The 13,291-nt window shown below is 40.8% G+C and overlaps 1 protein-coding gene across 14 annotated transcripts in view; it reads left to right on the forward strand.

Moving 5' to 3' along the window:
- Positions 1-13,289, forward strand: part of LOC126923180 (transcription factor 12) — a 110,744-nt gene extending 97,455 nt beyond the window's left edge. For 4 of the 14 annotated variants that reach the window (XM_050736384.1, XM_050736397.1, XM_050736398.1 and 1 more), the window contains 10 exons: positions 1,179-1,445; positions 1,731-1,895; positions 2,673-2,731; positions 3,291-3,444; positions 4,063-4,180; positions 6,352-6,487; positions 6,849-6,938; positions 8,866-9,011; positions 9,089-9,210; positions 9,457-13,289. In XM_050736384.1, the coding sequence (XP_050592341.1) occupies positions 1,179-1,445; positions 1,731-1,895; positions 2,673-2,731; positions 3,291-3,444; positions 4,063-4,180; positions 6,352-6,487; positions 6,849-6,938; positions 8,866-9,011; positions 9,089-9,210; positions 9,457-9,501 (1,302 nt within the window). In that variant the 3' untranslated portion in view covers positions 9,502-13,289. Of the gene's footprint in view, positions 1-1,178; positions 1,446-1,730; positions 1,896-2,672; positions 2,733-3,289; positions 3,445-4,062; positions 4,181-6,351; positions 6,488-6,848; positions 6,939-8,005; positions 8,096-8,865; positions 9,012-9,088; positions 9,211-9,456 lie in introns of all 14 variants that reach the window. The other 10 variants (XM_050736389.1, XM_050736388.1, XM_050736385.1 and 7 more) reach the window with 10 other exon arrangements.
- The last annotated feature ends 2 nt before the right edge of the window (positions 13,290-13,291 follow it).

A 13,291-nucleotide genomic window follows, 5' to 3' on the forward strand; every position in this document is an offset into this window, starting at 1 on the left:
CGTAGTCATCGATCACCACGTCGCCTGGTACTATACCGATTCGTTGCGCAGATCCAAAGTAGTTGAGAAACACTGTTGACAGTGCTCCGTGTACTCCGAGCAACGTCAAATGACTCACTGGCTTCTATATATAGAACGACTCTCCCGCTACTCGGTGTTTCTAGTCAAGTGCAGCCTTCGTTTGATTTACGCCGTTCATGGTTACCACGAAATCCTCCTGTTCGCGGCACCCCGGATTCTCCTCCCACGTTCCTCTGCCTCCTTCGAACCCGTTCAACGCATCGACTCTCCACGAGTCTCTAATTGGTCCCGGACTCGAATCGAATTCGAATGGAGATGAGAGCTTCTAAGATTATCGTGTGCCATCTTTAGCTACTTTTGATCGCTAAAACGACTGCGAGATAGTTGGGTAGAATTCGTCGAAAGGCACGAAAGAAGCATCCTAAACCGGGTCGTCGAAAAGAGAGAATGCATAGTTTATGCACGAACGTTTTACAAAGACGCACTCGATGCGTCCACGCGAGTCGAGACATCTCCGGCCGAAAGGTCAAACATTTACGATCCCGGTTTAACGATCCCTGTTTCCAAGAATCTGTCCCCCGCAGAAACGAAGGAAGAAACCCTTTGGTCGAAAGTCGGGTTCGCCACGTTTCCCAGTTCTCGATGGTCTGCTGGTGGACGTCGAGGAGCACGGGAGAAACACGAGAGAGAGGGGTACTCGCCGTTAGTTATCGCCTCGTTCTTTCCTTCGTACAGCGAACAATTAACGGCGTTTCTCGGTCGTGAAATTGAGGGAGGGTCGCGTGCAAACTCCCTCTAATTTGTTGATAAATACGCTTCGTTGTTGAGCCGGAGACGATGACTTAAAATTAGACGTTTTACGAGCGAGCTTCAGTAGGTGCGAGCGAGGGCTACGCGCCACTAAGCGTATCCGATATCAAAGCCGTTCTGGTCCGGCCCATTATGTACCAGACTTGGATTCAAAAGGTCGAACGAGTCGTCAGTCGGCTAACAACCATTCCACGTCTCGTACCGTTCTCGCGGAGATGTCTTTGTCCTTGTCGTCTGCGACGATCATTTCGAACGGTTTGTTACGATGGCGGTCCGTCTGGCAAATTTTCCACGTTTCAACGAATATTTCTTCTAACCTGTATAATCGAATTTGTTAATAATTGCAGGCATACTCGGCCATGTCACCGAACGGAGAACCGGCGGCGCCAATTCTGGGCTCGGCGGTGACCAGTGCGGCCTCGCTGCCACCAATGTCGACATTCCGGGGTAGCGGCGCAGTTGCGGCAAATAGTGGAACCGGTGCACCATCCCCGGCATCGTTGCAATATAGTCATAGTCCTGGTGCACCGACTACCGCACCCTCCGCCCCCAATTCCGCACCCACGACGAACCGACAACCTGCTACGGGGGACAACCTCGGCATTTCTATCTCGGTACTATGCAGAGCTGAAAAGAAAACTAACAGTACTTCGTTCGCGCCATTCTTCGGGCGACGCAATTAGTAAATGCGACCGTTTTTAAATCATAAAAAGAGAGAGAGAGAGGGAGGGAGAGAGAGAGAGAGAGAGAGAGAGAGAGAGAGAGAGAGAGAGAAAAGTAGACTACAAACGAAAATGCATGCGAGATCAAAGCGGGCTCCCTCGCCTTCTTTGCAACTTTGCGCAGTACCTATTGTAATAGAAAAATCTGTTTAACCTGCCTTTTCTATTGTTTTCAAGCAGATTAACCCCACGAACCAATCAGTATCGAGTTATAGCAGCAACCCATCCACACCAGTCAGTTCGCCACCACCCTTGACTGGTTCAGCGCCAGGTTGGGTACCAGGTGCTGCACCAGTTTCTCCACATTTCACGGCGGATCCCAATCGTGGAACCATTCACATGGTATGCATCAAAGCTTCGCTGTTAACAGCGTTTCCTTTTTTTTTCTTTTTTTTCAATTTGTTTCTTTCGAATATACTTATCTACCATTATTTCACCCGACACTTGCAACGAGACGAATTTGATTGTTTGTTGGAGAAACACACGCTCGGTCCCGAGTTTATTGGTGAACTAGATTTCAACGTGGATCTCGTTGGAAAGTGACGGGTGCATCTCTGAACGCAGACACGCTTCATCACCGTTTCGACGCGCTTTAGAAACAGGTCAAGGACGTTCGTAACAGAAACCTCTCGTGCTCGTTCACTTCTCTTACGATATTTTATCGTCTGCACTATGGTGACTCGTTGAGAGTACACCCGTTGTTACACGCACTGACTTTATTTCTGCTCGGGGGAGGATCGGAATGCTTCAATCGAGAGCATTTAGAACAGAGACAACGAGCGAATTAAGATAGTCACTTTTATTTTTCTTTTTTATTTTTTCTTTCGTTGTTAGATTCTGCCCTCCGTTGCGCACTTTTGAATATTCGCACAAAGTAGCATGCACTCGACGCACCGACAATTCATCTCGCGTGTTTTGTCCACGTTGCAGACCACTTTATTATCCTCCCCCTGTTCAGTTATATTCAAGTCGATCATCTGGCATATTTCATTTTTACATATTACTTTTTTTTTCTTTTTGACCTTCATTTATCCCTTTTGTTTGTTGTGAACGCTGTGTTGACTTGGTTGTTCTCTTTTTTTTTTTGGTTTTGTTGTTGCGTTGGTGTTGTGTGTGAAGCCGGCGCCTGAACAGCAGAGGCTAGACGATGCCATCGGCTTTCTTCGCGACCATGCCGAGGTGAGGATTGCCGATTTTTAGTTTTTTTTTTCTCCCCCTTCTTGTTTGTTCTTGTTTCTGATCCTCTCTCACCAACTCATTCGTAACACACCACTTTTGTGCATGAACTTCGACACACGGTACGGAATTTACGACGCGCGAACGACACACCGCGAATATCGGCGTTTGATCAAACGAATGTGACGCTCCCGGCGAGACATAGCGTACTTCTTTCTTATTAATCACGAGTCACGTTAATTCTCACATTGTTTGAACAATTTCTTATTAATAAAAAGAGAGGAAATTTGCACTGTGAGAATTAATGGCATGTCGAATTTCCGTCACTCTCATCAGTTTCCATCACATCGACTTTTAAACAGAACCCTGTCTCATTTCACACACACGCTTTCCATCATCTTGGAAGTATGTTTAATCCACTGTACCAGCGTCAGAGATACCTCGACGATACGTTGCATTTAACGATCGAGCGATTAGCGTTGTATCATTGACACTGGCATCTTTGGTGATTCGAAAGAAATGTCAAACAGCCGTGTAATCGAGTCGAATTTCGGATATTCTGTTGGTACAGGGTACGCGGATGGAGGAACGACTGGACGATGCCATAAACGTGTTGAGGAATCACGCGGAGAGCCAATTAGGTCTTCATTTGGGTCCCGTTGCTCCACACGGTTCCATCTATTCCCACACATCACCACCTCAACTAGACCATTTGGTAAGATTTCTATTCTTCCAAGCGATTGAGGAAATTTTTGGAAAATGGTTACACCCATAAGACAAGTGGCGAGTCGAGCAAATTTCGTTGAAAATTTTACTTCTATGTTCTTAATATTAGCTACCTTACCAGTTTGAATCGATGATCGAGATGGATCATAAAGAATTGCTGTTCCTTTTCAGATATATCCATTATTTAGGTAGAAAATACACTTGGCATCTACTTAACTATAGATTATTGACAGATATTTGTACAAACTTATATCCTTAACACAATTATACAAAAGCTGGAACCTAAGCAGAAATTTGTTTCGCTTGGTAAATATTACAACAACTATACCATTTCGGGTGTTTTATATATTTCCGCGCGTTATTATACGTATTTTGTGCATTTTGGTACTTTTAAATCTTTCGCCATTGCGTAAAAATTCGCAGCCTATGTACAGAATGTTAAAAATATATTTATAAGATGCAATTCTAGAAGAACGAAGAAGGGTGTTCTTAGATTTAACATCCCATTTCTCCATAGATATAAAGGTCGTTTCATAAAAAGTTCCTCAATTCGTATTTATTTAAAAAACACGTCGAAAAGAAGTCAATAGCGATCTCTTGCTCACAGACGAGTCCTCATCCTGCGGTAACAGTAACGCAACCTCAGGGCTCCTACTCTGGTCTGACGCCCACACCTGACACAGACGGTTCCATCAAAATTGAAAGGTTACCTGTGACGAATGCCAGTAAGTTTCAACTTATCCTGCCCTTCAATTTTTCATTTTCCAAGAGCTTCGTGAAATAGAGGTAAATGAGAAAGATCGGTTTAATGAGGTAGGAAAAGTGTTCGTTCGAAGATGGCGAAAGACAAGTGTCAACGAGCCTTGATAATAGCTAATCGGAATGGCTGCGTTCTATTCTCGGCGTCGCATCATCGGATAAATGCTTTTTTCCCACGAGTTACAGTGCAATGACGAGAGAGAGAGGGGGGGGGAGAGGAGAGGAGATGAGGAGAAGAGAAGGAGTACCCAGGTGTTCTACGTTAGAGTTAGAGCCCGATAAGGAAACATTAGATAAATCGCGCGAATGCATCGTGGTCGTGCCTTTATTCTTCTCGGAGACCTCTGTCTCCGGCATTGTGTCTTCGTTGCTCTTTGTTTCTGTTTCTGTCATGCGTTCCTCTTACCGGTGAACGTTCGTAATCCTTCTCTCGGTGCTCGCCTAATGCAATGCACAAGTTCTCCAAGGGTCCTTTACGAAGAAACGCTCTTTTCTCCATCGACGACCATTTTTGGCGATTGGAATTCGGAGCGCACGATCAGGATTCTCTTTCTGGTTACACGGAGCTTGGTACGATCGTCTTTCCAATTGCTTCTTTTCCCTTTCCTTTTTTCATTCCTTCTCACCTTTTTTTTTCTTTTTTCTTCGTCACTCTTTCGACGAGAGGATAAAAAACGTCGGTGATGCTTTCACCGGCTCTCATCGATAGAGAGTATAGTAGTGTCTCGGCCGTGTTTCCAGGGAAAAACGCAGTCGCGGACCTTTGCACACAATCACGGAACTGATTTATCTAGCGCGATTCTCGGCGACTTTCATAGAAACGCAGCGCACGAGTTAAATACATTCGCGAAACGCAGCGAATTGTCAGGCGAGTGCAGCGTTTAAGGAGATGGTTGAATCAGTGTATCGAACGTGCACGTAAAGCGCTTCCTGCTCGTAATTGGACACTTTTCACGGTTTCGTGACTAAGCGGTCTGTCCAAAGTTCGAGTATAATATCGGCAACCTGGTATCGCCGTACACAGCGAAGGTCATCATACTTCCGGGTGAGTTCTGGCTGCATTTTTTCCACCGTTCTTGTGGCTCGACAATACGCGCATCGATTTCTTGACAATCGAAACGGTTTCATTCATCGTCAACGTTAAGTTGATGAATGAGAAGGATTTGATAGGACAAGTGAAGTTTGCGAGTTTTCCCTATTTCACGAATGCTCGTTGCTGCAGAGGAAAGGGTAGGAATATCAGGTTTATTTATATTTTACTTTTGATCTAGTTTCAAACAAAAAAAAAAAATAAATAAATAAATAAAAGAAAAAGAGAAAAAGAAAGCGAACTTAACAAAAATTGTATCGCATATACTATTACTGTAATTTTAATAAAAGAACAGCAAGAGGTCAATAACTGCCGCGGAGGGCATTGTAATTGAACAGCACGCGAGAAGAACGCGATGAATTCATTTTTCCACAGCGCTCGATAAGATTGTTGAAAAAGGAATAACTTCTCAGATTCAGAAATTTTATAAGCTTCCTAATAATACCATGCAATTTCGTAAACAATCAAGCGAACAATCATTGTGAAATGTTTAGTAGGGTATAAAAATACACGCGGAGACCATAGGGGTAAACACGATAAATCCTACTTCCGATGAAAAGGAGGAAACAACCAGTTAGATCCAAAGGCATAAACATTTAAAAAATATGTGATATATCTGCGAAAACGTATATTTAGTCTCGAAAGCAAATAAAGAGAGAGATTTAGAATTATGAGATTGGTTAACAGCATGTGGAATTTTAAAATTATCGTCACGTAATTTGCCGTACTTCTTTTTCCCATGGTCTTCATATTTAACCCTGCAACGAAATAAAATTCTATCTACTTTTGCTGCTACTTGCTAACGCGGTATCGTTTATTTTCTTATCGTGTTCCGTGCCTGTGTTCTTCGGCTATAATCTCTAATAATTGATTTCTAAACATCTTTAAAGATATCGAAATTATGCAGCGATCAAAATGTCTTCGAATTAGCGTCTTAGCGTGAAATAGATGAAAACCTTAGTAATCTCATATACCAGCCCTCTCCTCTATTATAATACTATGACTGTGTTTTTGGAAATGTAAATTGACGGTATTAATAATGAGCAGAATACGTCTCTTTAGAAAAGAGAAAGGACCCGCCGGATAGTAGCGGCGGCGAGACAAAACCTTCGAGCAGCGAGCTTGCAGCAGCCGGAGTGATCTCTACGTCTCAAGGAAAAGGGACGAAAAGATCGCGTAGATAGTAAGTATATCTTGGATGTGTACACTTGTCTGAGATTGAGGCGCAACGATATCGATCATAGAACGACAGTAGTGAAATATCGAGCCGAGTAGAGGCAATCAGTCGTGAATCAGATCTTGATCCAAACGCAGCTTTACCATGCCGAATATATTTTAATAGAAAAAGACCTGTGCATTCTACGAGGAGAAATTGCGCATCTTATAACAAAGTATAGAAGCGTAATAGGCTGCAAGTTCGAGATGGTAACGCTGTGATGGACTAATTATATATCAATCGACGATACGCCAATTACGAGAGGCCGATCTCTCGTTATTCTCGTGCAATGTAGACTTGTAACTAATCGATTATATTCAAACAACCGTTGTTCGAGTGCTGACGAAGACTGCGACGATCCCAGCACCAAAGCGGTGCGCGAAAAGGAACGTCGCCAGGCCAACAACGTGCGTGAAAGGTTAGTGAACACGCGCAGTAAGCTCTCCCGTTGTTATTTCCTCCGAGTTCTTCCATTCATCCAGAATCCTCTTTTTGCATCCTGTACCCTCCTCTCGTATGCATGCCCCAAATCAAATAAAAGAAAAAAGAAGTAAAAGAACGCGCAGTTGTAATTATCAAGATCTCGATGGCATGCTTACGCTCCTTCCAACACAAGGCCCGTATTCTAGCGTGACAATTAAAATGTTTCTGGTTAAGGACAGAAATGATACGAGATCAGGCGAGAGATCCACAGTTCTCGTGCTCGCCTCTCAATCAGTTTCATTTTAATTCAGCTGCGATTCGGTCCCCCCAGGCATGCTATCTATCTATCACCCCCCCCCCCCCCTCTTTTTTTTAGATCAAAGCCCATTTCTACGCTCTGCATTATTACTTGAACGTTATTGCATCGAGTTCTACGCTCTTTATACCGTATCATCTATCGGGAATCCTTCTGTTGCATTGTTATAAATGATTTCTCGTACGAGTTGGACAAAAGTAACGGACAAAGATCCTCTTGTGTATAATGCAGATTCGTTTCTTTCAGAATCGACGTCGTTCGAAGATCATCCTTTTTCCTTTCAATCTCTACCCCGATGATCACACACTGTACCACCCTTTCCTTAGAAATCATCTGATTCTAAATGTTCTAGGTAACAGCACGAACTCAGGTCTGCGCGTTAAATCCGCATCTTTCTCTCCGCGCGATTCTTTACCAATGGTTTGTTCTCTGTGCAAAGAATACGGGCCTTCGAGAATGGAAACCTGATTTCTGTCCATAACCACAAGTCGATCAGATAGCTCTGCGCGTGTTCAGCCAACAAAATCGTTTCGTATCGCAGTCGTACAGATTCGTCGGAGAAATCAAGAATTGAGATTTCTTCGTAGAAATTATTTCTCTTTCTTTTCGATCGCTCTGTCAGTATCAGTTTTTCCTGGCTAATTGAAAATCGTCGATTTCACTGCTGTCGAAATCATGCGCTCGATCTAGGACACAATGTCTCGCCCACGTCAGGTGATTAATTGAGTATTGTTATTGCGCAACTGTTGTTCGAGCGCCGAAGACGAGGATGATGATCCCGACGTAAAGGCGCAAAGGGAGAAAGAGAGGCGGCAGGCTAATAATGCTAGGGAAAGGTAAGAGAATCGACGAAATTGTGCAGTGAATTCCTCGTGAAATATCGCGTCAAGCGATCCGAGGACAGTTTGGCCCGTATTCTATGTATATGTGAAACAAAAAAGCGGTCGTAATACCGTGTTCGGTTCGTAAACCAAAGTTCCGTATGGATCTTCCGAATGGTCAGGCTCTCTCGTGCTATTATGTAGAAAAATCTGTATCCCTTTAAAAATGACTCTCTCGCGTCTTCTTTTCCCGGTAGTTTAAAGATTCGGCTACAACAACGATAAATTTTATTGTAGAGAGAGAGAGAGAAACTTTAACCGAATGATTAACCCTCAAAGGCAATCGCGAGTGAAATTTCGTTCCATGCGTATTTTCTTTTAATTATTTCGCGATAAAATACTATCGCGATGTATCGCATAATCGCTGTGAATGGTAACGTTTTAACTTTTCATCGAATATTGGGTGTAATAATAACGACAATAATAATAATACGATTGAGTTTATTGGTTTTCTCAAAAAGTACAAAACATGTTCTGACATGACACGACAATTACATTCCCTGTAACGATAGCTTTTGAGAACAAGCTATTTATTAATGATATCAATTTCAATGTCGAACATAAAGCGGAAATACATAAAGAATAAAAACACTTCAGCGCGTTTGCCAAGGGTTGACGAATTGTAGTTTATCCAATGTTACTAGACAGACACGACAGAAATCATTCTCAAAAGAAAAAGTACTAATGTCAAAGTTTAGTGTTATAATCGAGATTTCTTCCTTTAGGATACGTATCAGAGATATAAACGAGGCTCTGAAGGAACTTGGTAGAATGTGTATGACACATTTAAAGACGGACAAACCTCAGACGAAACTCGGTATTCTCAACATGGCTGTCGAAGTGATCATGACACTGGAACAGCAAGTTAGAGGTAGGTTCAGGGAGTTCGAGATTACTAGAAGAAAAGAGAGAAAGCAAGATTTAAGCGAATTTCTTTCGATGTTGCAGAACGAAACCTGAATCCAAAGGCAGCGTGCTTGAAGAGGAGGGAAGAAGAGAAGGCAGAAGATGGGCCTCACCCTCATCCTCTTCCCCACGCGCATTCTCAGCGACTGTTCTCCGCGATGCCTGTAAATATTTTTTTTATTAAGCACTAATGTGGTACACTACTCCGACAGGTTCACGATGTCGAATTTTACAAATTTTCTTAAACTATATATATACATAGAATGATTTTTCCATCTTGTCACTATTTAGAATAAAGATTTCTAAATTTCGCCCATTTTTAAATACTTCGGAGTATGTACCCTCTTATACGATTAGAATAATAGACGAAGAAATAACATATACTAATTCCAAGATGTATTCTGTTTCAGGGCCCACCACCGCCACTTCAAAACCATACGACGCAGCCACAGTAGCACATCCTGTGTTAAGGGGTAGATACACTGGCTCACGGAATTTGAACACTTGACATAGAAAATATTTATGTTTATATTGTGTGTGATATATAGAATATTTCGAAATTTCACTAGCATTGTAACGAGGCCCGACTGTCACGATCACGTCGATCAAATCCGAGGTCAATTTGAAAATGTGTATACAAGCTACAAGATATTCGTTGCAAATATGTATTTAATAAAAAATTATCATACTGCTTGGATAGTATATGAGAAGGACTATGTATGGTCCCACCGAAGATATTGGAGTTTAGTAAAATAATGAATAATTCATTGTTTACTTACTTTTCTGATCTTTGCGAAATATATACTTGTACTAAATATCTTGTAATTTCTCTCTCTCTCTCTCTCTCTCTCTATCTCTATCTCTATCTATCTATCTATCTATCTATTTATCTATCTATCTATCTTTATTTGTATCTATCTATATATTCAGATTCGTTTCAAACTTTACCGATGTAACCATGATAGTCGGATCTTGTTACAGTGCTAATAAAATCTCAAAATGTTTCGTATAATACACATAGTACATTCATAAAAGATATGTACGAATGTTGGAATACTTTCGTGAGCTTGTGTGCGGTTTCACCTCTCTATACCCCCTCCCACTCCCCGAAGGCGGCTTCAAATTATTTTTATAAATAGCGAGAAAACAAAGGAATATGGTTCCTCTCTTTCGAGATGTAAGAAAAAAAACTTGTAGCGTGGTCGAGATTTTATTGAAACGATCGATCCCCGCTACTGGTATACCCCGGCTCTTGTTGAAGTTGCCCACTTTTTTGTGTATTGTAAACTATCGTATAAAGCACAAGTGCAAGGTTTCACTAAAAATGCAGTATGTATAGGTAAACGATAGGGAAAATAAGGAAAGGAGCGAAAGAAAGAAAGAAATGCACGGATCATCTACCTATCGAATGTGGAAAAAAGTTCAAACATATCTCTCGCATAATTGTATATATACAGCAGTAACGTGCGCCTAATCAATTACTTTATTATGATTATTATTATTATTTTTATTATTATTACTATTATTATTTTTATTATTATTATCGCCATCAATATGGCGATAGTTATTATTATTAATAATAATAATATTATTATTATTATTATTATTATTATTATTATTGACACGATAATGATTTTATTATTATTATTATTATTATTATTATTATTAATTATTATAATAATTATCGATTGATAATCGCCGAGGAAATCCTTCGTGAGAGTTAAAGGGGACTTTTTTGTTTTTGAACAAAAATATAGCTCAACTCACAATGTGTACCCAGTTGCCATGTATTTTAATTTATTTAGACTCTTAAATAAATTTTATTGAATAAAAAAAGAAACGAATATGAAGAAAAGAACAATAGCAAGAAATAAAGCAACCAACAATGACACTTATTGTCGTGAATGCCTGTGCATTGCTCCGTCTCTTTTTGTTCTTCGCTCTTTTTTCTTTTTCTTTCTTTCTTTTTCACTTCTCTTAAAAACAAAAGTTGTCTCCGCCGTCTCTCTGGCTACCATGTCTTGCCGTACACGATCAATCGACCTCTCCTAGAACATATCACCCGTATCACACAGCTATATTTTTCTTCAAAGGCATATCTAATGTTTCGCACGGTCCTACAGCAAAATTTGTTACGCGCGTCTCGTTCTCTTTGCTTTAGTATTCATCTCTCGTATCTGTTCTCTTGAATCTGGCAGACGATAGTACTTTCTCGCCTCTCTTGTTATTTTCTTCGTTCTTCTTTTAACGAAGTACCATCACGCGAATGAAAGCGACAAAGGAGGAGCTGCTGCCGTGATTAAATAAAACTAAAGTAGGATCAGGACCGTCGAAACAAACCGCGATGAATGTCGATTCGTAACGTCGCAGAGATACGCAAGTTCTTGATCAGAGAATCGTGCCCAGCCAGATCGAGATAACTCGCACAACCTCGCTTTAACTTCTAATTGAAATTTCAAATCGCGCCACACGCGAATATTATCTCCAGAAGAAAGAAAGGGGAAGCAAACAGGAGTCAAAAAGGAAATGTGAGAAAGTTAAAATCAGAGATGCGTAGGAGAATCAAAATGTACATTATACTACGATAGGAGATCAACGGCGATTCATGGGAGATAAACTAGGCACGAGAACACGCATAAACAGATGCGGTCACGCACTTATATTCGCGATGGTAATCATGTAAAATAATAACGACAATAAATAGCTCGTAAGCCCGTCTAAGCTAGGCACACCTGTCGATGATAGTCTTAGATAGCCGAAATGAAAAGGTAAAAGGCGAAGAGAGTGCGCAATACGGTTCCAATAGAAATCGAGGATCGTCGAAAGGTCTCTCATCGCGCAGAAAACTGCGCCAAACGTAATTCGTCTGGTTTTCGATCGTCGTGGTATCGATTGCGTTTCACACTCTGCCCGAAATTGCTCTTTAGTTCACTTCTTCGTGTACATTTGTTTCTATTTCTCTAGCCTTTCTTTCCCTTCTTCGATCAAGCGAAATCTACAAGCTCGTTTTGTTACGATCGAATGATCGATCGAGACAATTGCATCGATCGTTTAGAGTTTAGTCGTGTAATCACGACTTTAAAAGTTCCTCGTGTACGAACTTTGAAATTGGTGAAACGACTTGGATCAATGCAATCGTTCTCCATCGATCGTGTATCGATCGTTGTATTAAGCAAACCAGGGAAAAGAAAAGGAAGGAGAAAAGAGTAGAAAAGAAGAAAGCGTTTCTTTCTTGGAGTACGACGTACGAAGAGCTGGTAGGGTTATTAATTAGTAATAATTGCGCGATCAAACGGCGATGACTCCCCTTATTTGCCACAGACACGATTGTCGACAAGTGAAATCACACGTGTATATTAGATATTACAGACATTATTGTATAATATGTAATTAAAGGAGAAACGTACACAGGTCTGGCGTGGCTAGTTCGCGTGACACACCACCGGGCCTTAGGAGGATAAACTACCTTTTCGACATGCATGCGATTGTTAACAAAAATCAAGCGCGTCTCTATTAACATCGATGAAGCACGAGTTGAATATTATGCATATATTGAAAGAAAGAGAGAGAGAGGGAGAGAGGGAGAATGTGGAAGAAAGAAAAGAAAGAAAGAGAGCGAAAAAGAGAGTATGCGTGAGTGTGAGTTCGAAAAAGAAAGAGTGTGTATCGAGAATATTTCGTTTGAGAAAGAAAAAAAAAATGTATAATTATCACTAGTAATTATTATTATCACTAATAATATAATAAATGTGCCATTTTTTCCATAATCAAGGTGTTGCCTGATTGCGGCTTCTTCGTTATTTTTTGTTTTACTTTTATTTTTTCTTTTTCTTTTTTTTTCTTTTTTTTTTTCTAACCTATACGCTGATCTTTTTCTTTCATCGCTTGACATATTTTTTTTCTTTCTCATTCGAGCTTTCGTTTGTACATTGTACACACTCCCAGTATTAGACGACACACAAACCATTATATCTTTGCTAATTTCTTTTTTGTCATTTTATTCGTTTTATATTTCGTTTCTACTTGAATAATCAATCGCTCGCCTATTTTTGCATAGATACGAGAACCATACATATGTATAATGTAGATACATTTAATTGTTAAGACATACTTTTAACCGGACTGGTACAGTGTACGATACTATACTCGTCCGAACATACGATTAACCATCCAGCTGTAAAAGCTGTACAAATGTCGGCAACCTGCACAGGTTTGTAATACAGATCTTGAACGTTTTCAGAAAGT

Source organism: Bombus affinis, chromosome 13 (assembly GCF_024516045.1).
Source record: "Bombus affinis isolate iyBomAffi1 chromosome 13, iyBomAffi1.2, whole genome shotgun sequence".
Lineage (NCBI taxonomy): Eukaryota > Metazoa > Arthropoda > Insecta > Hymenoptera > Apidae > Bombus > Bombus affinis.